The sequence below is a fragment of the Vanessa cardui genome, chromosome 10 (genome assembly GCF_905220365.1).
Source record: "Vanessa cardui chromosome 10, ilVanCard2.1, whole genome shotgun sequence".
Classification (NCBI taxonomy): Eukaryota; Metazoa; Arthropoda; class Insecta; order Lepidoptera; family Nymphalidae; genus Vanessa; species Vanessa cardui.
In genome coordinates this window covers 8,481,511-8,508,595 of record NC_061132.1, presented here as the reverse complement: position 1 = coordinate 8,508,595, position 27,085 = coordinate 8,481,511, and the positions used below count along the sequence as shown (strand labels likewise).

At 30.3% G+C, this 27,085-nt stretch overlaps 2 protein-coding genes across 4 annotated transcripts in view; one reads left to right on the top strand and one right to left on the bottom strand.

The window, feature by feature from the left end:
* LOC124532892 (methyl-CpG-binding domain protein 4-like) overlaps window positions 1–7,905 on the bottom strand; it is a 48,389-nt gene extending 40,484 nt beyond the window's left edge. Inside the window, exon 1 of the mRNA XM_047108008.1 lies at window positions 7,761–7,905. The gene's annotated coding sequence lies outside the window, so the exon portion shown is untranslated. The remainder of the gene's footprint in view (window positions 1–7,760) is intronic.
* The window catches only part of LOC124532891, a 75,233-nt gene that overhangs the window by 30,965 nt on the left and 17,183 nt on the right, over window positions 1–27,085 (top strand). The window contains exon 2 of one of the 3 annotated variants that reach the window (XM_047108005.1): window positions 9,505–9,571. In XM_047108005.1, the coding sequence (XP_046963961.1) occupies window positions 9,524–9,571 (48 nt within the window). In that variant the 5' untranslated portion in view covers window positions 9,505–9,523. Of the gene's footprint in view, window positions 1–9,504; window positions 9,572–23,153; window positions 23,363–25,610; window positions 25,806–27,085 lie in introns of those variants that run through there. The other 2 variants (XM_047108006.1, XM_047108007.1) reach the window with 2 other exon arrangements.

The following is a 27,085-nucleotide window of genomic DNA, read 5'->3' as shown; positions in this document are numbered from 1 at the left end:
ATTATTTGACATTAATTGGCATTCTGTATCTCGATTTCGAAATTAAAAAATGAAACTAATCTCGGCTAAATACGTCAAATTAAAAGTAGATCAAAGGTGGCGGAAGGCTTAAGCGAAAACTGTAAATCTATGTGATCTATTAATATTGTACCTTCGGACCAAATAAAACTACCTTGGCATGATATCACTCGGAGAATGTATCCTAACGTAAGCATACCTAAGTAGATCTTACTTTTAATCATTAAGAAAATGAAGTCATATTTATCTCGCATCTACGAATTACTAATAATTCATTGTCAATTAAGTATTTAAGATCTAATATTATATAGAAAATTATCAAAAACCTTTAAGCTGTAAAGGCCTTGATCTGAGGTTTACAATTTTACACAGTTTTTCTTTAACATATAATAATGCTGATTATTATATTAAGGGTATTAGTTCCTTCTAATTAACATATCAATTTATTATCATTCTATTTCAGATGGATTGCATACATTTATATAAGACTACAGCTAAGTCAATAATATCTTACTAGAAAATATATATACATATATAAATTATAGGTAAACAGATATAATTTATTACAACCAGATACCATACAAACTACACGGACAAATTGATGCTTCATGGTAAAGATTTAAGAACAATAAGTAGATACTTGAATTGAATTTCAATTTCTTTTCTAATTTAAGAAGCTGGATTCCTGCATACTGTTGTGTCTAACACATATTAGGATATTTAATAATAATAAAACAAAAAAATTTTACATGTATTTCAAGTCAGTGGAATATACTAAATTTTAAAGGAAAAGACAAAATAAGAAATTCTGATAAAATACAACTAGTATAAACATGAATAAGTGAGTTAATAAAAAAAAAATAAAAATAGTATAGACATTGCAAATATTTTAACTATTTAATAAAATGAAGTGTTATAAATTGTTAAATGTTAGATAATGTATGTACAGTATTCTATTAATGTTATTTAATATAAAAATAACTTATTAAATGAATATATTCCAATTAGGTATGTTTGTATTTCAATTATTTATTTAAATTAAGTGTAATGAATTATTAAATGTCAGTTACTTTACTAATCTAATTGTAATATTTTCTTATTTGAAGACCATTGTAATAAGCAGATACTGTAATGATAATAATTTGTATTTCTATATGTACAAAAATAGTATTGCATAAATAATAAAACAACAAAATGTGTAAAATTTTTTAATGTTTCATATTCAAATCCCAAATATGTTTTCCTCCTCGTTAAAATATGGATCATTTTGTGTAGAAATGATAGAATATATAGATGCTATTCCTGTATTATCACATGTTTTTCTGCCTAGCTGGTATGCTGTGAGCATCAATGGTATCACTAAAATAAATAAAATAGTATTAAAAACACATTAATCATATTATAAAGAAGCTGAAAAATAACATACATATGTGAATTGTATTACATACTAAATTATATACATTATTTACTGAATGTCTGAACATTCGTCTGAATCAACCAAATTAGACTTAAATAATTACTCAAACTAGTAGTTGTATATTACATTGTTTGTATATTATGTAGTACAACTTTTAGGAGTAGCACCACCAGGATGCTTTCTAATTAAGTTGAGAATTTATAATTACAGTTAATATACATTATAGGCATTAGGCATATATTTAATGACCAGTGTTTATAACGTAAAAATTATATAATTAAATTTTTGGGATTATTGTATTCCGAACATAGAAAATAAATAGGTATGTATATAGGTACTTACTTCATCATTAGAATTCCATAATAAATCTAAACGTTAGTTATTAAAGTAGTTACGGGTAAACTTTCGATTCAATTAAATTCTTTGTTTAATAGCAATTTACTATATTTACTTGATATTTTATTATTAAATATTAATGTTGACATTTATACTTTTTTTGACAAAATTTTACGCAAAGGTAATCTGTCTTCAGCCAGATATTAATAAAATATTTCTGATTTTGCGTTATAAATTATTTTAAACTATAAAATAAATTATTTATAATATATTTAGCATGCATCATGACGTCATTTATTTTTCAAATCATTAGTTTATTAGAAATTTCTAATCGGGAATGTTTTTTAAAAAATCGGTAATTGAAGTGTTTGCACTAGCATCTCGCTTCACAGTTTTCGCTTCACATGATTTGACTTATCGTTGCGGAATACCAAATATTTTTCCATTCAAGGTCGTTTCGATATGAGTTAAGAAATGAAAACTGTTTTAAATCCTAATGTGGTTTTTGCAGAATCGCACTGCTGTTCTCTCATTTGAAAAATCCTAATATCAAACGCGAAGTATTAAAGACGCGTTCGAAAAACACAATACGTTCAAATGAGATGAAAAAAAAATCTAATTTTTGAATTGGATTTGGCCCACTAATTACTAGAGAAGTACCTAATTATAAAGCCTTTTATTTTTTTTCTTTTTAATTCCGTCCTTATTATCTCATCGATTCTTTGAAATATGATTGATTTGAATATGATGTATTGTATACGTTTCGTCATTTCACAGCACTGGGTCATGTCTTACAGTTAAATGGTAATCGGGGACACCGGTAATAGAAATGACATTAACACGAGGAAACGGCTAACGGCTTTAATTAGCGGCTATTGTATGTGGGATGATGCGAAAAATGGCACGAACGTTATGTTATCTATGTACAGTCAGAGTAAGAAAACCTTTGTCGGTTTTCAAATTAATTCCTTCGTCAAGTCATAAACTCTTAGTACCTTTTGAATCAAAACATCAAATCATTGTGACGCAATATGTCATTCTCGATGGGAATATCGCTCATAATGAGTGACGAATCTTTTCTTACCCCAACTGTACCTACATATAAAACATACAAAATACTAGTAGTGGTACGCGGCTTCGCTCGCATTTTAGGGTGTTAGTTGTTATAATATGTCCGGTGGAAAAAGTAACCTTTTTTTTCACGCAGGGAAAATGTTCATAAATACCCGACTCCTGGGGGGGATTTCGGGTTTTGCGAGATTGTACTCACTAAAAACCCTGCGATGGCCGCCATCAGCACGGAAAACGGAGAGGGTGCGAGATCGCTTTTGCAGCACGTCCGCTGCCTAGAAAAAGTAGCCTATGCCTTTCTTGGAGTTCAAGTTTGCTTCATACCAAATTACATCAAATTCGGATCTGCGGTTTTGTCGTGAAAGAGCGACAAGCAGAGAGATATAGAAATATGGATTAACGAATTGTTCATGTTTACGTATTTTTAAACAAAAGCCAAAGGTTTAAGAGAGCCTTGAGCAGTTCATCCTATCAGGGCAATTACAATGACCATTATACATATTTTCCCGCCAATTTCACACGACTTGTCTTTTTTATTTATTGTTTAGGAAAACACTCGTGTAAATTGGCTACCTGATGTTATACAAACTCTTAATCATCAATACGGAAAAAATAGTATTTTTATCATATCATGACCTAGTAAATATAATACATACAGTTTATTCAACATTCAAACAATCATATAATTTACCGTCAAAGGAAAAACAAAAGTCTTGTAAGGTTGTATTAGTGTAATCTTCATCATTATTTTGTAGTGTATAATTGATGTCCAATTGTATATTCTCGAACGCATTTAAAACCGCCGCCATAATTAATAACATTAAGTGCTTCAATATATACAAATATGGACCAAAACTAGTACCTTTATAAATCTTGACCACGTGTAATGGTGGCAAGAATGATAGCAACATTTTCCCGTTGAATCGCAATTTCGATTCTTTGGGCAAAAAAGAAAACAGCTCTCCTGTTAACAGTGGAGGCAATGAGGCGAGGTTATATAATTTAATATTGTTATTCTGACCAGCCGTTTTATCGATATTGATTAAAAGATTTTTCGAAAAGCAACATATAATACAAAATATTATCAAACTGAAATAATTGAATCTTGCAACGATAATATTATGTTGATTGTTTATTGTTAATAAGCAACAATGATTTCGCCATGCCAATCTTCCCTTACTATCATCAGGCTCATAATATAATTACAATACTTTACGTAAAGGCTAACGAAAACAAGTCAAGCAATGGCCTTAGTATGAGAAACCAAAGGTGCAATCAGGTGATTATAATTTCGATTAATTGAGCCATTCATTTAAAGTCGTCAGACATACATACAACAAATGAATTGATCAGATAATTGAGAACCTAGATAGGTAGATACTAAAGTTTAATATCAGAGTGAATATGTATCACTTCAAAGGGGTTTCTTCTTCTTCTTCAAGGAGTTTAAGGAGATTATTAACGTATAACAAAGCTTATGTCTTTATTCCAGTGAAAGTTAAATGTTACAAGTGTTGTTACACCAAAATTTTTTTTTTAAATGAGTGACACTTTTTTTATTATCTATGAATGTTATAGACAAAGCTAATTAAAAGCCGTTAAAGAGGCGTAGGTTGTACGTTAAGACCTATTAGCATTAACACTGGCACACGTGAGTAGGAGTAAAGTGGGTACGGATCAATTACTCAGGAACGAGCTACTTGTTTCTTAGCTTAAATTCAAAGGCAAAGTTACCCAGTAATTAACTCGCCATTCAAACTAGTCTCTAAACTAAATTCTAGTATCTCTTATTAATTGCTATGTAATACGCCCAAAGCCCATTCTAAAACTCAATAGGGCTTAATTAAATTCAAAATTATATTATGATAGCCAGTGTCTTTGTTTGTTATTCATGTCAATACTATTCCATCGATCATCATTAGATTTGCTTACAAAATTGATACGGAGTACGTTCGTAACGCCTACAAGCCTCCATCCCCTTACACGGGAAGCCAGACACAGAAGTTTGTCTCTTATAGAGCTAGACTCATAGACAAAATTATTACTCTCTAATAATTGTAGTATATTTTAATAATTACTCTTAAAGGTTTTAATCCAATAGGCTATTTGACTGGTTTTAAAATAAATTTTATATTATTTAGTAGAGGTTAAAGAACCCATTAAAAGTTGATTTTTTTTATTTCTAGTACATATTTGCTGAAAAATATCATATTAAAAATTCCATATTTAAATAACGCGCGAAAACGCTACTTGGACAATATGGCGCTGCAATGGGGTCGATGACGTCACTTTGCTGTATTTTAATCTGTGGTACATATAGTAGAAAAGCATAGTTTACAAGAAAGTGATTTAATCATAAGCCCGGCCAATCAGGAGCGTTGTGTGTCACGTGACAAACGTTTGAAAAAAAAATCATTTTTATTTATTGATTTTTGAATAAATTAAGTATTATTTTCAAGTTTCGTTACTAAATAACCATTTTTAAACTCATAATATACACTGATTACAATAATTCACAATTTATTTTTCGCATTGTCAAATAGCCTATTGAAGCTAGTCTACTGTAAACATTTAATAATGGGTTCAATCTCAATGTTAAAACAAAAAAAAATATTACACTCACTTAAAAAATCGCCGTGTTACAGAATATATATATGTATTTATGACAAGTGTCTGTTAGTTTACTTCTGGTGGCGTCATTCACGGAAGATTCGACACACTTGCGGCATTCAAGAGGATTCTAGTTCAATTGTCACTGTTAGAAAGTAGTGCAGGGCCACTTTCGTCGACCCTTCCGTATTACTTTGCAATTTCGACCATATTACATTAGAATAGAGTATATTAAGGCTAATCAAATACCAATAGCAGAAATTATTGTTATTACTATTATTGTTTATGATACTAATTACTAAAGATAAAGAAAAAAAACAATTATTTATCTTCCTACTAAACTTTCATAATTTTTCTCCTCAATTAACAACTATTAAACTATAAAATACAGAAATTGCTGTAGAAATCATAATTGCATATTAAGTATTCTTTTTTTAAAATCTTATTTTACTTTGGTATTTGTCCTACACAGGAATGCCAGTCCCATTGTACCCTCCATATTAAGTTATATTGTATTTTGTTTTACATTTATAAAGCATGTATATTTGCCTATTTAATTTCTTGGATGACCAACAAAATATGGCTACTTAATAGTAAGTACGAAAATATACATATGTATATATAAATTATTACATCTGCAGTTTAAATGAATAAAATTTGAATGTATATGTAATAACCGTTTCTTACTTTTTTTTTATTTGATTGCATATGAAATAATTTTATTTTTACTTGTAATTTAATTTAATCTATAAACTAACATACAATAACCTAAAGTATAATACTATACTTATACTACTACCTATACTCAATCACATATCTATATGAAATTATTCCATTGCAGGTAAAATAGAATATTAAAATTTATCGGATTTTTAAAATCTATTTGATATTTTCCAAGTACTTTATTGTGGTATGATTTTATTAGTAGATCTACTGAAAAATATGTAGTCGACTTCATTAATTAATTAAAGAAATAGTTACCATATTTATTAAATGTATTTATTTTTAAAATGGTTGGTATAATTTCATCAAATTGCTATTCTGCTAAATTTTTTACCTTAGTAAGGAATAATGGCTGCTCATAAAAATACATTAACATAAAATAATCATTTAAATTTCTTGTTTTTTTTTTTCAAATTATCTAATTTTAAAATATAATCAAGAAATTAAAGGAAGGATTTAAAAAGTTCTAGTTCAATGAGAAAATACAACTAGCAATTTTGCCACCATTATTACACTTGGTCATAATTAGTATGGTAACCTTTATGTATGTGTGAGTAATATTTTTTATATGTGTTAGGCATACATAGACATTGGTGATGTCAGAAATATGAAACATTCCTTACTCATAAATGTCAAATGAGCATTCAACAAACTTTGGGTACTAAGATGTAATGTCCCTTGTGCCTGTAGTTACACTGGCTCACTTACCCTTCAACCTAGAACACGATAATACTATGTATTGCTGTTTGTAACAAAATACCAGAAAGGTGGTACCTACTGATGCACTTACACAAAGGCCTGCCTATAATTGTTTTTAATTCTTACAGGCTTTAATGTAATTTATTCTAATTCTATGTTGTTGATATAGAGTAACTACTGAGTTTTTTTGCCAGCTCCTCTCAGCAGAATCTACTTTCCGAACCAGAGGTAGATTTACTTGATATAGTTGTTAAGTGACGATTGAAAAGTGCTTGTAAAAGCCTACTCGAATGAATTATATTTTTATTTTTATTCTTGTCTAAATAAAGTCTTTTAATTTTACTATAAATATACCTGGTTCTGAAATCATTATTTTTAATTTAAGAAAAACATTATTTGGCCATTAAAATGAAGAAAACTGATCCAGCTGATAATACATGTAAACCAATCAATGATAACAGTCATCATCAACATTCATTATTAGGTTATATATGTTTAAGCCCTACATAGTTTTAATTTTATGTTACAATTATTCAAAGGCATACTTTTATATATTTTTATTGTAATAACATGACACGGAAACCATCAGGTACAATTATACATTCTGAAACTTATATAGCTGTCTGATAATCTACTTTAGTAAATAGTATAATAAGATACTTTTTATAACAAAATTAATATTAAACATATGACCAGTTTTTTCCAACATTAATGATTTAAAATCTACATTTGCCTACCTAATTTTATGTAATTAGTTTGGTAAAAATTATATGAATTATATTAAATATCGTAAATTTCACGAAACATTAATATTTTCTGATCAAAATTAATAATAGATTTAAAAAATGTTAGTTAAATAATAATAAAATCGAATTAAAAAACTCACAAGTATGTAGCAGATATTGAACCCATCAAACGAAAGCTGAATGTTATATTTTTCAAATGTTATTTGCAACAAATAAAATAGCCTTTGTTAAATTTAAATAAACAACATAAAGCAAATCAAAACCAAAATAGATCATTGATAGACATCGACATTTGACTGTCAGTTTTGACAGTTCATTGCATAAAAAGTACTACTCTTTCATTTTAACCGAACTACCACGCCATATCCAATAAATAAATATTCTATTTGGCATTCTTAAAACTAATCAACATATTTGGATTGAAGGTTAATTTACACCAAAAGTCTTAGGGTTGCCAGCCGTCGAGCTTTAACTGGACTATTTTGAAATTTTAAAGTCGTCGAACAGAACAAATACTAGACAAGGCGAATTGTTTCTACTTGCTAAACACGACATGCTCGAGGCTACCGCTCTCAGCGTATGGTACAGAAAGAAAGCGCGGTACTGTGCAATTGATAAAAGTTCGGTCTTTAGTACTTTCGAATCCGGCGCATCTTTATTACTATGCATGTAATGTTGTTAATTAATTGCCTCGACAATTGCTTTGCACTGGGCGTACTTAGGATAAACTTAATGATCATGTCGGGAAGAGTATTTAATAATATTTACTTATCAGTCTGTTCTACTTTTGTTAGATTATTTTGTCAAGTTAATATCCGTTGTATTAAACAAGTGTACAAGCTCTTTTTTTAACGAGAGGCAATGTGAAATAAACTGATTTATTATAGGTAAAATAACATTGATATTAGAAATGTATTTGAGTCTAATAAAAAAAAAAATCTGACGCTTTAGCAAAAGTCGTCCTATTGTCCACCCGTTCTTCATATTTTGTCTTATTTTTATTTGTCTATCGATCGATCATATTCTATTATTTCTCATGCGTAGTTATTATTATCATTAAAGGTATAAGACTTTATATTCCACTTCACACTAAAGCTTTTCACATCTGTACTTAGACAGCCATTAAATGCATTTTTCCAAAAGTATATTTATTTATAATTTATCAATGCATTTCTTAAGTATTTATAAATCTGTCTTTTCGGCACGATAACAATAGATGGTCGTAAAAAATTCTAAGAATAAAAAATATTAGCTTGACAAATGAATGTTTCTTTTATTGGATTTGAGTATATCACGATTAAATACCTTTAACATGATATTAAAATGTTATTTTTTACGCATCAACAATAATTGTGTACTTTGATATTAAAACTATATTTTTACTTCCTTAAATACACTACACTTTACATTTAAAGTATTAGTTTAAAGGCTTATAAATTTACTACGTCTTGTTTCAAGTATACCTCGATTGTTATTGTTTGCTCCTAAATAACTTTATTTAATTACAAACATGTAGGTATTATCATTTTGACTAGACTTATTTATATTTGATTTAGCAAGGTTAAAAAACGTAATAATAAATGTGTGTCTGATGAACATTTTTAATCGTATTTGAATTTAGGAACATCCGGGAAAAATTGTATATATGGCAACGATACTCAACAATATACTATGAAACAATCCTTATTTGTATTATAAACATTAATATTTTGTCGAATATTGTACATATTTACTATTGTGTGCTGTTTTGGATCAACAACTACTTATTAAGTAGACGATAGTCGGCAAATGTTTGAACATAATCGTTGTGATTCTATTTGTTATCTTTTAATCGACCTCTGTCACTGTGACAATATTTAAAAGTATTGTTTGTTTTTGTTGCAGATAGAGCTGATTTTCGACGATGATGCTAATATTTTACTTGGCAAAAATGTTGGAAATACCAGACAATGTAAGTACATTTAATATATAATATTAAAATTATAGTAAATAATATACGGCAACGAAATTGTCATTTTCTTTCATCCCTGACAGTATTACGTTATACTCGAATTGTTTCTCCTTAGTGGAAGGGATATATTACCGAAAATATGTACAGGTAAGTTATTGAACTTAGAAAAAATAATTTTAAGTTTAATAATGAATACCATGATTTATATAACAAATTTAATCAACAGTGGAATCATTTGACTACACAGAAATAAAGTCATTCTTATGTCTTCAATTGGAAAATATCCAAAACATATGTGGAGAGCAATGAACTAAATATATCAAGCCATTATCGATCTTATTATTTTGTAATAGAGTTTCTTTAAATATGTCGCTTAGGGTACGTTTTGAGTAACAAGTCTTCACTTGTGCCTTGACGTGTGGATTGTAGACTGTTGCTCCTATTTTATATTGAACTAATTAATATAACAACTGCTAGTTATTGGCAAAAACACTGCTATTGTTTTACTTCGTTTCACATTTTTTTTCCTGAGTCCATGGAAACATAAACACAGATGTTTCATTTAACACTTCCAAGTTAGTCATATATATTTTTTACATTTATTTATTTTAACTACACTTCCAATTATATAATATCGTTAAACATAAATAAATAAGCGAATCGGTTATATTTAAGGAATGACATCAGGAGCGTAATAAAAAAGTACCAATTAATATTTACGGAAACACGTATAAACTAAAATGACGCATACTGGTTGACCTAACGATGCCTAATGGTTATTGCCGTTATCCCGGAAGAGCCTTAGTTATATCGATATTAGTCGATCTAGGTCGTTTAAAGTCGGCTAAAGATAACAACTAACCAGTAGGTAAAATGTACCAAACGAGACAATACTATCTCGTTCTTATTCAAACATTAACTCAAGCCTTTACCGTATAATTAACTCTTTCTAGTAAACGTTCATATTAAGGGTTGACGATAATTACTTATTTTATTATTTCGGTATTTTAGCCGCGATTTCATTAATTTGAATATTGGACGTGGTGTCCCAATTTTCCGAGACAAAAAGTGTTGTAGGATGAACATATATGTAATTTTTCTAAAGGCTTCACAGTTTTCCTTTCCTTATTTCATATCAAAGAATTTAGTATAAATCAGTTATCATTTGTAAATACAGTCATGGTTATTTTTATCAAATAAAATCATAAAAATATATATTTAAACAATCGGTACTAAAAACATTTTTTTTTGCCTGTGCATAAATATATCAGCTATGCTGGATACCTCAGATCTGTGAATTGTGATATATTTAAAAAATGATATAACTAACACTACACGTTATAATTACACTACGTATTAGCATGTATTCGGTAAGCATAATACTATACAATTTTCAGAAGTTTTTTTTAAAGACTACACACTTACTCAATATTCTAACATTGTCAAATGTTGAATTATTGAATAATTGTAATAAATTTATTATACCTTTGCAACAATCGACTGAGCTCTTTGGATGTAAGATTTATTACTAGTTTTATTTATTGTTTTTCATATTAAACGCAAAGAAGATTTTTTTAAATATCTGTTTAATAATTATACGTAAGAAATACTTCGAATACTATTGAGTTATTTTATGTTAAAGATAATCGACATAATTATGTCTACACTGTGTCGTTACTTGTAGCGCTAACTTATTTTTAAAAGGGTAAGGAAGTTAATTGTGCTATCCCAGCCCTGTGTATAAGGTCAAGCTGTGTACGTTCGATGTTGTATTTGTTCGTTACGCGAACGTTAGTCGTGCGCGCCGTTTCCTAATGATCAAATGTACACAACCATAAAGTACGAAAGTGCATCATTACGTACCTTTAATAATTCGTTTTGAACAGGCAAACCATAATAACACGTGTACTTTAATGCTTCTTGGAACCGTATTGTGTTTCAATGTGATTATTGGACGTAGAACTAATTTAAATATAAGTTGTAATAAAATAAGATCGCTTGCGTATTTCCTATGGGATGAACTAGGTAAGTAATTTTAATTATTGATAATTAAATATAATTGTGAAAACGTGCGTATTTTTTTATTAAATATACGTTTTAAATAATGTATTTGAGATGGTATTTACATTGAGTTGTCAGCGGTCAATGCTAATGTTAATAATATGTACTTATTTTGTTAAATGTTAGATAAGAATCTGCAAGGCATTATCGGGTAGGTTACCTAAGCGATTGATCTTCTACGTTTTTTCGCTGTTAACAATGCATATATTCATGATTATTTCTGCCTCTAAACGGCGGCAGTCGATTTCCAAAATAAGATTCGAAGTGCAAACAGGTGTGTGTAATGAATACTAAGGCTGAACCACCAAAACGATTCACAATTGCATATACATATTTACGATTGCCGTTTAAAGAGATTTTGTGTATATAGACAGATATTTAATATAAGATTATTTTATAAATCGATTAAAGGTTATAATAAAAATATATTTAGCAATCTCTGCTATTTAATTCTTTCAAAGTCAGTCGGATCTCGGACGATGTAATGGACCGAATGCGTATTTTTAGACGATACTGTATTGATGAATAAATAGATTTCATTCCGTTTAAGAAATCTGGAGGAGATCTTATCTAGCGATAAGGCCGCCTCTTGTGCGTTTTTCTTGAATTTGACTTATGTATGTGTTTATTGGTGTGCAAAAAAGAGTGTTGATTTGAAATCTTATTAGTGCGATTACGCATGAAAGAATTATTCTTATTTTAGGTAGAAAAATATTTTATACTAGCTGTGCCCGCGATCTTGTACGCGTTTGAATTTAACAAAAACATATATTATTGTAGCCTAAGTTACTCCTTATTATATCAGTTACTTACCAGTAAAAGTTCCGTCAAAATCGGTCCAGCCGATCCATAGATTAACCGGAACAAACAATGTATCGTGTATACATACCTATTCATTGAGTAAAAAAGGGCTACTTTAATATTACAAACAGACACTTCAATTTTATTTTATGTATAGAGGACAGAAAATTGTGGGTACTTACCTTTTTTGCAAATATTTAACTAACCCATTTTTATTTTATAAAATAACACTCGTGTTATCTCTCATTAACCTTCATTCATCTACACCTACTAATATTATAAAGAGATGTGTCTAATTTCTTAGTTTTTGTGTAGAGAGTTATCTTCGAAACTAATAATCCAATATCACTTTCATTATTAATAAATTGCATCTGTATACAGCCGAGGTCCGTTTCCGTAATGTTGTGTTAAAAAGTGTTGCGATCTAAGTATTCAAATTATGTAAAATAATTTTTCGTGTTTAAGTTAAAAAAAGTAACAGTCAAATAGCAGCGTCCCTATTTAAAAGACAGCGAAAGATAAGCGCAATTATAATATTTATGTGTAAACGTCTTAATCATGTCAAGACTGTATATGTAAATATTTATTCAAATGTCTGTCAATATTTTTGTGATGCTGATTTTTTTATGGTATAGTTTGGCCACGAGCATATGGGTCACCTGATGGTCCGTGATCACCATTACCCATAGACAATGACGCTGTAAAAAATATTAACTATTCCTTAAATCGTCAATGCGCTACTAACCTTGGGAACTAAGATATTATGTCCCTTGTGCATGTAGTTACACTGGCTCAATCACCCTTCAAACCGGAACACAACAGTACTGAGTACTTTTGTTTGGCAGTAGAATAACTGATGAGTGGGTGGTACCTACACAGACGGGCTTGTACAAAGCCCTATCACCAAGTACGTTCTTTCGTGTTACTCCATCAGATTAACATCGATTTATATGACTGAGAATCTGAGTCAGAAAAGTCAGTAAATTGGAGTAACGCCGAAACTGTGACTGAATCAAAAAGTTTTTGTTTAGTTTTGGTTCTGATTTTCCAAAAGTTGCTTTTTCGTTTTTGGTGCAATATTAACAATATGCACTGGACCTGATTATCTCCACAACCACTATCCAGGGCGGGACTGAAACTCTTAGGAGAATTCTAAAAACATCAAAAGAATTTCGATAAGCAAGCTACTTTAATATAAAAGTAAAGTAACAGCCTGTAAATTTCCCATTGCGGGACTAATGGCCTCCTCTCCCATTAAGGAGAGAGCTTGGAACATATTCCACGACGCTGTTCCAATGCGGTTTGGTGGAATGCACATGTGGCAGAATTTCAATGAAATTAGTCACATGCCGGTTTCCTCACGATGTTTTCCTTCACCGCCGAGCACGAGATGAATTATAAACACAAATTAAGCACATACATATAGTGGTGCTTGCCTGGGTTTGAACCCGAAATCATCGGTTCAGATGCACGCGTTTTAACCGCTGGGCCCTCTCAGCTCATTAATATAAATCATCGCTTTAATATAAAATATAGGTAAAGAAAACTATAAGTATAATTCTCGTAACATAATATAATATTACGCAGGCAATTAAAATTCCTTAATTTGATAATAGAATTATGAATAATTTGATAAAATAACGCCATGGTTAGCACGTCCGTGGAGAAATATCAAACATAAGTCATATTTACGATGTTTGTTGAAATAATTTAACTTGTTAACAAAAAAATAAAAGAAAAACACGACTTAAAAAAATATTTATATGTAAGCTGTTACCTGGTAGCTGTTACACACGGATTTGCTCGCGTAGAATATGAATATATTTACAAATATTACGCTGATGATTGATGGTATACAAAAAGGTGTTACCTCTTTGTTTCCAAAAAAAATAGCCTATGTCCTTTCTCAGGCTCTAGAATATTTGTGCACCAAATTTCATTAAAATCGGTCCAGTAGTTTTAGCATGAAAGCCAGATAGACAAAATTACTTTTTTACTTTAGAGCATTTATAAGTATGGATTGGAAAATAATTAGTGGGCTACACTTCTTTGATGTCCCAGGGCCGCCAACTTAACCATAGCTGATGTGTCGAATAGCTTTCAGCTTTGATCCTCTTGTTTATTCGACATTAAAACAGAAAAGATAAGTAAGCTATTACTAGACTAGTATTAGCGCCACATTGAATTTGACAACGCTTTCAACCTTTAGTGAATTCTTAAATAGACTAGCTATAGTCTATTTAAACCACAAGAGCACAAAACCAAATAAACAACTTGTGATATATTATGGACTGGTTGTTGTGTGCGGTTTCGCTCGCGTTTTAGGGGTTTGGTTGCAAAAAGAGTAATATGTAGCCTATGTATTCCTTGGAGTTCAAATTTGCTTCATACCAAATTTCGTCAAATTTGGTTCAGCGGTTTTGTAGTGAAAGAGCGACCGACAGACAGACACACAGAGCTACTTTCACATTTATAATATTACATTAGTATTTTATTTTATTGTAGCTTATGAAACTCTTATCGGAATTTTAGGAAGTATAAATATTTATTTATTTAATAGGAGAAGATACAGCTGTTGATAAACAAAATAACAAATACTTAATAACTATTAGGCCAATATTCTCATATACAATTTTAAAGAGATTGAGAATAGAAAAAAAAACAAAAATACATATAAAACTATGTATCAGTAAAAAAAACGCCAATGAGATCACATGTTAAAAAAAATAAAAAATAAAAAAATATATTATAGTGGTTTTAGAAGTTAAGTGTGTTGTCATAAAGATATACTCATCAAAATCTCTTAATAATTCGCAATTCCAAAGGTTATGTACTTTTAATTAATTATTATTAACATAGTTACAAAAAAATATTTTATTGATATAATATTGGCATTCATTAATTTATCATATTTTTATTTAGTTTTGTCACCTTTGCTCATGCTCATTTGTATGTCTTTTTTCTTTTTTAATTAAATCAGCTGTACCCACACCGCTCGAAATATCTCCACATATATCCATATAAATTCTCCTTTCACTTTCATGACATACGATATCATATATCATATAACAATATCGCGGAAGTTTCGGTCATGCGTCTTTTCGATGTCAACAAACACAACAATGATGCATGTTTCTGTGTAATCGCCTGTACATTTCACACAATTAGCGAGGTGTGAAACTAGCGTTAGTCGTTCACGGTCAGGAATAACTAAACTTGTTTTACGTTATATCAGCTTCCTCTCGTGCATCTATCGATTCCTTTTTTCCCATACTATCAGTAAGAGTAGCTTATTCTATGAGTAAGACAGTCTTGTATGTCGCTTTTGTTGAAAAGTGCGCCTGCGCATTGATGCACCCACATACCTAGGGTAGATAACGCATGTTCCTTGTATATTATGAAAAGCGAGCGTGTCATCTTTTTTATACCTACGATGAAGTCACCCCATTCTTAAACATCGTTATAAATTATTCTTGAATTAATCATAGTTTATTTAGCAAAAAATACTAACCGATTATAGTATTAGTTCATAACGGCAGAATTACACAACAAATTAAAGTAGTAGCCTGTCAAATTTTTACACAGCTTCGGGCGCGCTTTGGCCAATGGCTTGAGGTAGTCGAGATGGCCTAGTGGTTAGAACGCATGCATCTTAACCGATGATTGCGGGTTCAAACCCAGGCAAGCACCGCTGATTCATTCAATTTGTCTTTATATTTCATCTCGTGCTCAGCGGTGAAGGTAAACATCGTGAGGAAACCTGCATTTGACAAATTTTATAGAAATTCTACCACATGTGTATTCCACCAACCCGCATTGGAACAGCGTGGTGGAATATGTTCCAAACCTTCTCCTCAAAGGGAGACGAGGCCTTTAGCCCAGCAGTGGGAATTTACAGGCTGTTGTTGTTGTAGTTGAGGTATCTAGTCGACTCTAAATCTTTAGTTACACCATTTGCCAGTATACAGCACATACGACCAATTATATATTGAAGTATATAACTAGTAGGTACATATTCGTCCTCCGCTGTCAATTACTCTAGCAATAATTTCCGTATTTCTATCGGTATTGTATCCGATTCGGTTTAATACTTGATATAATATAATGATTATTGCTCATAAGATGTGAAAGATAAATTGTTCAAGGCGCCATTAATTGTTTTTTCTTTTTCCTCTCTAACTAAGCATTGCTTACTTGACAGTAAGCATTGCTAAGTTCAAGGTACTCGGTAAGAACATAACTCAAAAATAACGATTATGTTGTGTTATAACTTACTACGTTATAAATTATCTGTATGTAGGTATATTATGTATTCTTGCACTATTTATACTTTGAGAACGTACGGTACACGTCTTTTCCGCCTCTTTAGGAAACTGTAAAGTGTTTAAATCGAAAGTTCATTCAATCATTACATTACTAATTTTACTTGGTGGCACATTGACGATGTAAGGAATAATTAGTTAGTGTTTAAGGGTTAATGTTTCTTACAGCGTCATTTTCTATGGGTGATGGTGACCACTTACCATCAGGTGGCCCATATGCTCGTCCGTCTATCTATACCATAAACAAAATATATATATATTTTTATATAATTCATGTTTCTTATAAAACCATTTATATATAAAGGACCCATCATGACTTCATATTGTATTTACTTCCAATACGCAGCGTTATCTTACTCAACTAAAAACAAAAAAGCGATCCATCCGTTTACGAGCTCACTTATGTACAAACGCACATAAGCTTTATATATAATTATACATAAAGATGTATCTAATTTTATTCTCAGATGATTTCAGTCTCAGATAATCTCGGAAGGAGCTCTATTTCTTTCTTATTGTCTTGATATAGATTTATTAAATACGCCTGTAGAAAGTATGGTATTTATTTATTGTTCGTTTTATTTTTATATTAGTGCCCTGAAGTTTACAAATTGAAATTTACAATCATTTTTAAACGTCGTTCCATGCGCGATCCTCTCTTGTTTCTTTAATAATCCGTTTGCGCGGGAAAACATCTTGTATTATTTTATACAGCCATACCAATGACGTTCTAAAATCGATTACACTTTTACGAAAACGGATACACTAAGAAAATATGAGTTTATTAAATATATAATTATAATTTAAATGTATTAGCATAAAGAAGTATTTCTAACAAATTGTTACTATTTACTATTATTATTAAATTTTATTTCAAAACTAAGAGATAAATCACTTTTGAACTAATTTCACTGTTAGATACTTCTATTATTTATAAGTAATACATGGTTATGTACAAACAAATACTTGACGTATAAAATAATATCATAAATCAACTGATAGGAAATAGGGAAGGACAAAGTATATCACGTACAGAGAACTAACTACACGGTAAAAATCCCTTATAATTTTTCCTCATATTTTATTAAATAAAATTAGGATGGTCGTTGAACGTAAAATAACGCAAGCACATTATTGAAATTCTACTCACGTACAGGACTTTTCTGAAGTACTTACCCCGGTTACTTATTTTTATTATTTAATGTGTATACATATAATATATATACGTCTAGAAAGTTATAATGTTTCATTAACATAAGAATTAATAACATTAATGCTTAAATATTTACAAATATGAACTTAAGCTAGGTACTGCACAAATCTTGACCGCGTGGAATGGTGGCAAGAATGCAGCAGCATTTCCCCGTTGAATCGCAATTCCGATCCTCTGGACAAAAATAAACGAACCAGCACTCCCATCACCAGAGCAGGCAATGAGGCGAGGTGTTATACTTAAGAAGAAAGAAAAAGAAATGTAGAAAGTTAGTAATATTGACAAAATAAATACAAAATGTTTTTATTACAATTATGGCAGTTAAACCTCTTTGGTAACTGTCAGTTACTTTAAATATGTTCAAGCCATAATGACAACTGTTGCATGAAGTTCTGCTCTGTAGGTGAACAAGTAGATAAGAAAATAATTGTATTTACAATACCCTACACGTGATAGAAGTTTTACTTCCCTTAAATATATAGCTATGTTTCTCTCTAACGTCTTATTAAATTTTCTTCTCTGTTTGTAGTAGTGTAAATACTTGTCGAAACTGAATTATTAAACCGATCTGACTGCATAGCCAGTTTGCCTTCAAAAATAGTAAACAAAATATTCATCAATGGAGTAATAAATCGGCATTGTCCACAAAATTGGTTTCATCTGTAGAATGGTTTTATTTAACAGTACCTGATTGTAAGGGTAACTGCCCTGTGGTCTCTACAAGAAAACGGTCCTTAAAATAAATATACACATAATTCTTCGAGATAACAAAAACAAGGCATAATATTCAATACAAGATTATACAGACGAATGAATACTTGTTCACTTCCAGACAGGGTATATTACATACATATTTATGTATATAATTGTATTTAACTTGCATTACTTCGTAAATTTAAATGTTGAAATAGAGTTAAGGTTCTTCTCGGTAAAATCTACCTTCCGAACCGGTGGTAACTCTTTAATATAGTTGTTAAATATGACGATTCAAATAACAATAATAATAAATAATATTTTGTTTGATTTGAATATACATATGTTTAGGAGTCTATATTTAGTCAAAAGTTCTTGATATAATGTGAATAAATTGTTGACAAATTTTACTGAAAGAAATGAATTTCTTTGTAAAATAATTATCAGGAGTTTCTACATTTTTGTTGCTTAAACGCCTCAAGAACCTTAAATCATTGTTGTAATAATTAAAATAATTTCATAAATGTCAATGTCAGACTATAATAATCTGTTACAGTGTATTTTTTTCTAATGTACATATATAAGCACGATACACAATCATTCATTTATCGATGTTGATACGATTCACATGCCACCGTTTTCCATTTGTTTCATTTGAAAACGTCGTGGGAAAGTATTCCTTGTCATTGTTTTCCACGAATACCTGTAACTTGAGATGCAAACCAAAATATTGACGTAAAATCGCACAAAATTACACGCTCGATTTAAATCTTTTTAAAGTCAAATCAGTGTATGCTACTAATATACCTCCTATTTTTTAAGAAAACGATTTCGAATGTTGCATGGGTCTGATATTAAATGGTCAAAATATATGTGTTTTAAGATATATCAAACATTCCGTAAATCGCATATTCGCTGCCAAGCGGAGATCTAAGATGTGCCTGTAGTTACACTGGCTAACTCAACCAAATCTGTAGTAACTAACACAACAATACGATGTTTCGCTTTGTCGTAGAATCAGTTTTTTATTGATTCTCTCGTGTCATATCTAGTTAATGTTTCAACATTCCATGCTAAACCATAGATTATATAAAGGCTAGTTTATATGCGCTTAAGCTTAATTAAAATTAAATATCTACGTTTCATTCGTTGAAACTATTAATATTTTAACAAATAGCACATGTGTTCGTGATTAATAGTACTATTATTATTGAGCTATTATTGAGCTTGCACAACGCAAATCGTAGTTATAGTCTAAGATCAGTAATATATTATGCATCTGCTGATCAATATTGCTGAGATCAATATACGGTTTTATAGATAACAGATTGAAATCACTGTTGTTTTTCCTTTAGGTAATATTTATGCAATAAATTATTAAACGTTAAACAGGCAGCTTTATCGTTAAAGCAGCTGTCTCTTCCAGGTAATCTTTGGGCAGAGGACCATTAAAAAATTTATAAGGCGTAAGGATAAATATACTTTTGTCATATATATTAACATTTATTTACCTTAAATCCATACATTTATAGAAATTTAATTAAAAATAGACCATGACCGCGTGGGATAGTGGTATGTTAGCAGTAATTCTCCGTTGAATCGCAATTGTTCTTTTGGGCCACCCACCAGTCACCAGTCATCAGTACAGGCAATCAGATAGTGTTATATTGTTAACGATTTTTGATATTATATAGAACCATGAAATTGTACGTACCGTTAGATTACGATATATCTCATAAGAGTATCTCGAATCATTGTTAAAGGTGATTGAACTTATAGTACAACGTGTATATATTTTTTATGTCATAGGCAGAGTCGGATTTAAAGGTCTGGAGGCCCCTGGGCCACAAAGCAGTTGGGGCCCTAGACAAACAGAAGCGTGAACAACCTAATAATTATGTTATCATGAATTAATTACGTTTTCATTTCAATCACTAAGCTGTGATTTATTTACTTGTATCGTTAACTTTTAAAATATTAAATAATAACATTATTATAATTTGACTATATCTCGGTATTTGTTAACTTGCTGAAAAATGTAGCCCTCACTAATGTGGAAGGCCCCAGGGCAGTTGCCCCGGTTGCCCTCCCCTAAATACGGCCCTGGTCATAGGCGGATGGATTGGCAGATGAGCCACTTATAAAAAATAATAATCAAAATTTCCTTTTATCAAGTTTATGAAAGCACTTTTATATCGACATGTTTCTATGATGAATTAAATGTGAAACTACCGCTGGTTTGGAAAATAGTGCCCTCGTTAATCATATCTCCCATGCGCCACCAACCTTGGAAACTAAGATGATAGGTCCTTTGTGGTTGTATTTCTGGCTCACTCAATTTTCGGACCTTAACAGAACAATATTGATTAATACTGTTTGGATAGATTGGCCATAGAATGTATTACGATGACTGGGTAACCTACCCAGCCGGGTTTGCACCAACCCCTTACTTCAAGTGTTTCACATTTCGATATCGTTTATCATTCCTTTAGATTGGGTTCATTTCGATAGATTATAATCTACCGATATATGATGCGTTAAATTGTAAGCAGTATCTTACAGTTCAGATGTATATATTCAGTCCTTTGACAATTTATAATCTCTCGAGACTAGATTCAAATAAAAAATTACTCATTGTATTAAATAATATAGGTAATAGTAATAACTGTCTAGTAATTGAAAAGTTCGAAACGACTTCTACTGTTATGAAATGGAGAAGACCTTCCGAATTAAATAAAAGTCCCATTACGGATGGAATTAAGAATACGAATAGAATGATTTAGGAAATTCCCCGAATGCTATAAAATCAAAAATCGTCAATAGAATAGACAAGCAATAGACAAGAATAGCACGTCAAAAATGACATAAGTGTTAGTTATACGAATCGATATCATGAAAAAAAAAACAATGAATCCGTCATATAATTCGCGCAATTAAAGTAAACAATCTAATATGTAATAAATATATACTGTAATAAAACAACTTCGTATGTCCTTATTCACAAACGTCTAGGTAAATAAATTTAAAGAATAAGATAATAATTATGGTATTACTACGTAATGTAGATAATAAATAATGAAAAGATTGCAATCATAAAAAATAGGATTTGTGTTTATGTGGTATTCAAATGAAGTACAAAGCGTTGTAAAATTAAAAGGTAATAATAACTTCTGTCATCTCAATAGGCATTACGTGCATATTTATATTTTTATAGTTTCACGCTCTTAGTTAAGAGCCGACATAGTACAGTGGTATTTTAAAATCATAACTGAAAATTGTGCAAAAACATGTGCTTTTTTTTTTGGGTATCAACCCACTCACCGCCAAATTCGACTTTAGAAGCCAAGTTCAAGCATATCTTGGATAAACATCTGCCATATATGTTACTAAACGGAATTGGCCAGTGGAATATTTACATCCATGTTGATTATTATATTTATGATTATTATTTTTATAAGTGCTTCCTTTGACTAATCTTAGTTGATTATGAAGTATGTGCAGATGGAATAGTTCCACAGTAATGTACATAAAGATATTTTGATCCTGCTTTGTTTTTAGTAATATTCTATGTATTTAATAGTGTCTAGTCATAGGGTAAGTGAGTTTACTATCCATTTAAGTTCTATTCGATTACAAGTGGTGGCTTATCCAGTGGTATCACTGGCACCATAAGAGGTGTCAATAATGGCAATTGAAGGGGAAGTATACCCCACTCGTTACCATCAGTGCGCTACCAAGTATGGTATGAAATATGAGTGATTCATTTTCTTGTCTGTCTCCCTATAAAAACAATTTTATATTCATGAAAAATAACTTGCTAGTCTTATTCTTGTGTACGATCTCGCTCGTGAAATTTGCGAAATAATTATTATATTAACCGACATCGAAAATGTAATTGGTCCACAATTTGGTCATTAATACTTTGACTTGGCATATCTCCGTCAGAGGAAGGAGGCCTGAAAACTAAACAGCGCTTGCTCTTTATTATTACTACATACTACTGAAAACGATTTTTTTGCTACATAAATATATGGTATATTTCCAGGAATAATTATTGTAACAAATGTCCCTCATACTCTTTCGTTTTAATTTCGATTTTACAGAATAAATCATGGCATTACAATAATTTAGTGACTGAAAACATCCCATGCTCAGTAAAACTTTGTGATTTTTTCTTTGTTATTTGTAGTAATCAAATTGGCTTCAAGATTTAAAAAAATCCCTAATAGCTTTGAATTGAACAAACTATAGGATTTATGGGTCTAAATGCATATAACCTAACCACTACAAATGGCATCACAAGCCATTCTAAATACTTGATACACTAAACCACAAATTGTGTGTGGCCTATAGTATTTAAGTTTAATTATATGTACAGTGGTGATGAATGTTTACAGGAGATTACGTATCGTGGGTTAAATTCTTATATCGGAATGAACATCAAGCGGTAAATAGTAAAATCATAGCGCGCGTTATTGTTGTATCAACTATCAGTGCGCTTTTTCCTTTTGTGGTGGGAACTTGTCGGCCAGCGACATGTAAACCTACGGCTGTTATTTACGCGGGAGTTTTATTTTGAATTAGCTACAATATCTGTTCTTTTTTTAAATACTTTATATTATGTAAAGAGTTTTATTAGAAATTAATTCAATGATACCCCATACTAAATAGTGGAGTGAATAGTGAAGCATTATGAAAAAGGTTCGTTTTAATTAATTTTTTTTGAATAAAAATAATATATCACTAAATGTGTGCGTGGACAAATATGTTATTTTATATCTATTTCTATCTATGTATTATCTGAGAAAAGACCTAATTTTGATAAAAATCAGTTATTAAATAGAGGTTATTAAATACTATAATTACGAAGATTTAGTTCAAAGTGCAGTGAATAAAAATCTCTATTTCTTAAGTTTATAAGTATAGGTACCAAATTAAATTATAAGCACCTATATTTAATTTACATTCTTCGAAAAAAAATAACAAAAAATAAGCATTTCATCTTAAATTTTCGGAAATTTATCACTGAAAAATAAAATAAAATTAATTAAGTACACTCAAGTTGATAAGAAAAATCTCTGCAATTCGATGCAGATACCTTCACTAAGATAAAACATCAGGTGTGAACATGTCTTTGAATAAATATTATCATTAAGATTTAAGACATGTGAAGTGGGTCACAAATAGAAATCATTTTATATTTAAATATAACTACATAGTTTCTTAGTTTTCACAATCTTATTATGTAAATATTTCTATGAAATATTTATTACAATAAAATGCATTGTTAGTTATTATTTCTGTTGCATATAAGGTGATGAAAAATTGTCTAAGTACCTGATAAGTTTTATAATTCGTGTTACCAAATAACTAAAAAAACACAAAAGTATAAGTAACGTAAAGTAACAGCTTGTAAATTTTCCACTGCTGGGATAAGGCCTCCTCTACCATTAAAGAGAGGATTTTTAACATATTCCACCACGCTGTTCCAATGCGGTGGTGGAATGCACATGTTGCAGAACTTCGATGAAATTAGACCCATACAAATTAAGCACATATATGTATATAGTGGTGCTTACCTGGGCTTGATCTCGCAATCATTGGTTGAGATGCACGCGATCTAACCACTGGGCCATCTCAGCTCCAGTAAAAGTATACAAATGAATAATTAACTGAAGAAGGTTTTGAGTTATTTTAATAAATATATTATGCGCTTTAGTTTTAAATTATGTTTGTATTTCTTTTATTATCGTACGCAAAAGTAATTAACGTTAACCATATCGCCATCACTAATTTTAACCAATGGACGATATTACAATGTAATATACTTATAATAAAATATACTTCTATCCTGCATGTATGCCCAAAGGAAAAATCAATTTATATTTTCCTCTGATGTTTAGTGAGATATAAATCGTGTAACATTTAATGAGTAAAAATGATTATCAATCTAACTAATTTTAGTACCTATATAAGTACTAGTAAGTTTGGTTAGGTTTTTCTTAAAAATATATAATAAACATAGCATAAAACAAAGTCGTTTACCGCTGTCTGACCCTAAGTATACTGAGAAAAATACGCAACGGATTTTGATGCAGTCTTTTTAGAAGATTCGAGGGGAAGGCTTTTGTATATAATACATGGACAATTTTTGAAGAAATATTTCTATAATAGTAATATAAAAACTTTTATAATGATTTTCAAACGTTTCTACTACAGCCGGGCGGGTCTCTAAGGTAATAAATAAATTCTAACTTAACCTAAACCTATATTGTCCAAATCGCAGAACTTTGTTTTGTTGCATTGGCTTAATATGTAAGTACCTTAATTTTTAAGAACTTATTTGCGCGTAATGTAATAAAAATAAATATACAAAACGTAATTGTAATCCGCAATCGCAAAATGTTCTTTATTCTCAAGTTATCGTCTGCCCTTACTTATAATAAATACATCAGCAGTGCAATTCTAGGTTTAGTTTCGGTATCTCACTAGTGAAATGTTTACAAATGTCCCTCATACTCTTTCGTTTTAATTTCGATTTTACAGAATAAATCATGGCATTACAATAATTTAGTGACTGAAAACATCCCATGCTCAGTAAAACTTTGTGATTTTTTCTTTGTTATTTGTAGTAATCAAATTGGCTTCAAGATTTAAAAAAATCCCTAATAGCTTTGAATTGAACAAACTATAGGATTTATGGGTCTAAATGCATATAACCTAACCACTACAAATGGCATCACAAGCCATTCTAAATACTTGATACACTAAACCACAAATTGTGTGTGGCCTATAGTATTTAAGTTTAATTATATGTACAGTGGTGATGAATGTTTACAGGAGATTACGTATCGTGGGTTAAATTCTTATATCGGAATGAACATCAAGCGGTAAATAGTAAAATCATAGCGCGCGTTATTGTTGTATCAACTATCAGTGCGCTTTTTCCTTTTGTGGTGGGAACTTGTCGGCCAGCGACATGTAAACTTACGGCTGTTATTTACGCGGGAGTTTTATTTTGAATTAGCGACAATATCTGTTCTTTTTTTAAATACTTTATATTATGTAAGGAGTTTTATTAGAAATTAATTCAATGATACATCATACAAAATAGTGGAGCGAATAGTGAAGCATTATGAAAAAGGTTCGTTTTAATTTAATTGTTATTTCTTTAATATAAAAAAATGTGTAAATGTTAAGTATAGTTGGTGATATTTGTTGTACTAAATAGGTATTTACAAGTATGTTAATTAAAATGTTTTTCGTGTCTTCTCTGAAAGAAAAGAACCGACTCTGATAACTACTTCAAGCTTATTTATGTATTATAAAAAAAAAATTAAATAGCACTGAAGAAAAATCTTTATTTCTTAAGTTTGAATAGCTACCAAGTTAAATTATAAGCACTTATATTTAATTTACATTCTTTGAAAAAAAAAACCAAAGATAAACATTTCATCTTAAATTTTCGGAAATTAATCACTCTAAAGTAAAATTAAATTAATTAACTACACTGAAGTTGATAAGAAAAAAACACTGCGATTCGATGCAGATACCTTCACTAAGATAAAACATCAGGTGCGAACATATCTTTGAATAAATATTATGATTAAGATTTAAGACGAGTGAAGTGGGTCACAAATAGAAATCATTTTTATTTAAATATAAGTACATAGTTTCATAGTTTTCACAATCTCATTATGTAAATATTTCTATGAAATATTTATTACAATAAAATGCATTGTTACATATTATATCTGTTGCATATAAGGTGATGAAAAATTGTCTAAGTGTACTTGATAAGTTTTAGAATCGGTGTTACTAAATAACTAAAAAAACACAAAAGTATAGGTAAAGTAACAGCCTGTAAATTTTCCTCTGCTGGGATAAGGCCTCCTCTTCCATTGAGGAGAGGGTTTGGAACATAATCCACAACGCTGTTGCAATGCGGGTTGGTGGAATGCACATATGGCACATATATGTATATAGTGGTGCTTACCTGGGCTTGAACCCGCAATCATCGGTTGAGATGCACGTGATCTAACCCCTGGTCCGTATCAGCTCCAGCAAAAGTATACAAATAAATAATTAATTCAAGAGTGTTTTGAGTTATTATAATAAATATATTACGCGTATTAGTTTTAAATTATGTTTGTATTTCTTTTATTATCGTACGCAAAAGTAATTAACGTTAACCATATCGCCATCACTAATTTTAACCAATGGACGATATTACAATGTAATATACTTATAATAAAATATACTTCTATCCTGCATGTATGCCCAAAGGAAAAATCAATTTACATTTTCCTCTGATGTTTAGTGAGATATTAATCGTGTAAAACACTTGGTGAGTAAAAAATGATTGTCAATCTAACTAATTTTAGTACCTTTATAAGTAAGTAATAACGCCGTTAAGGTTAGGAT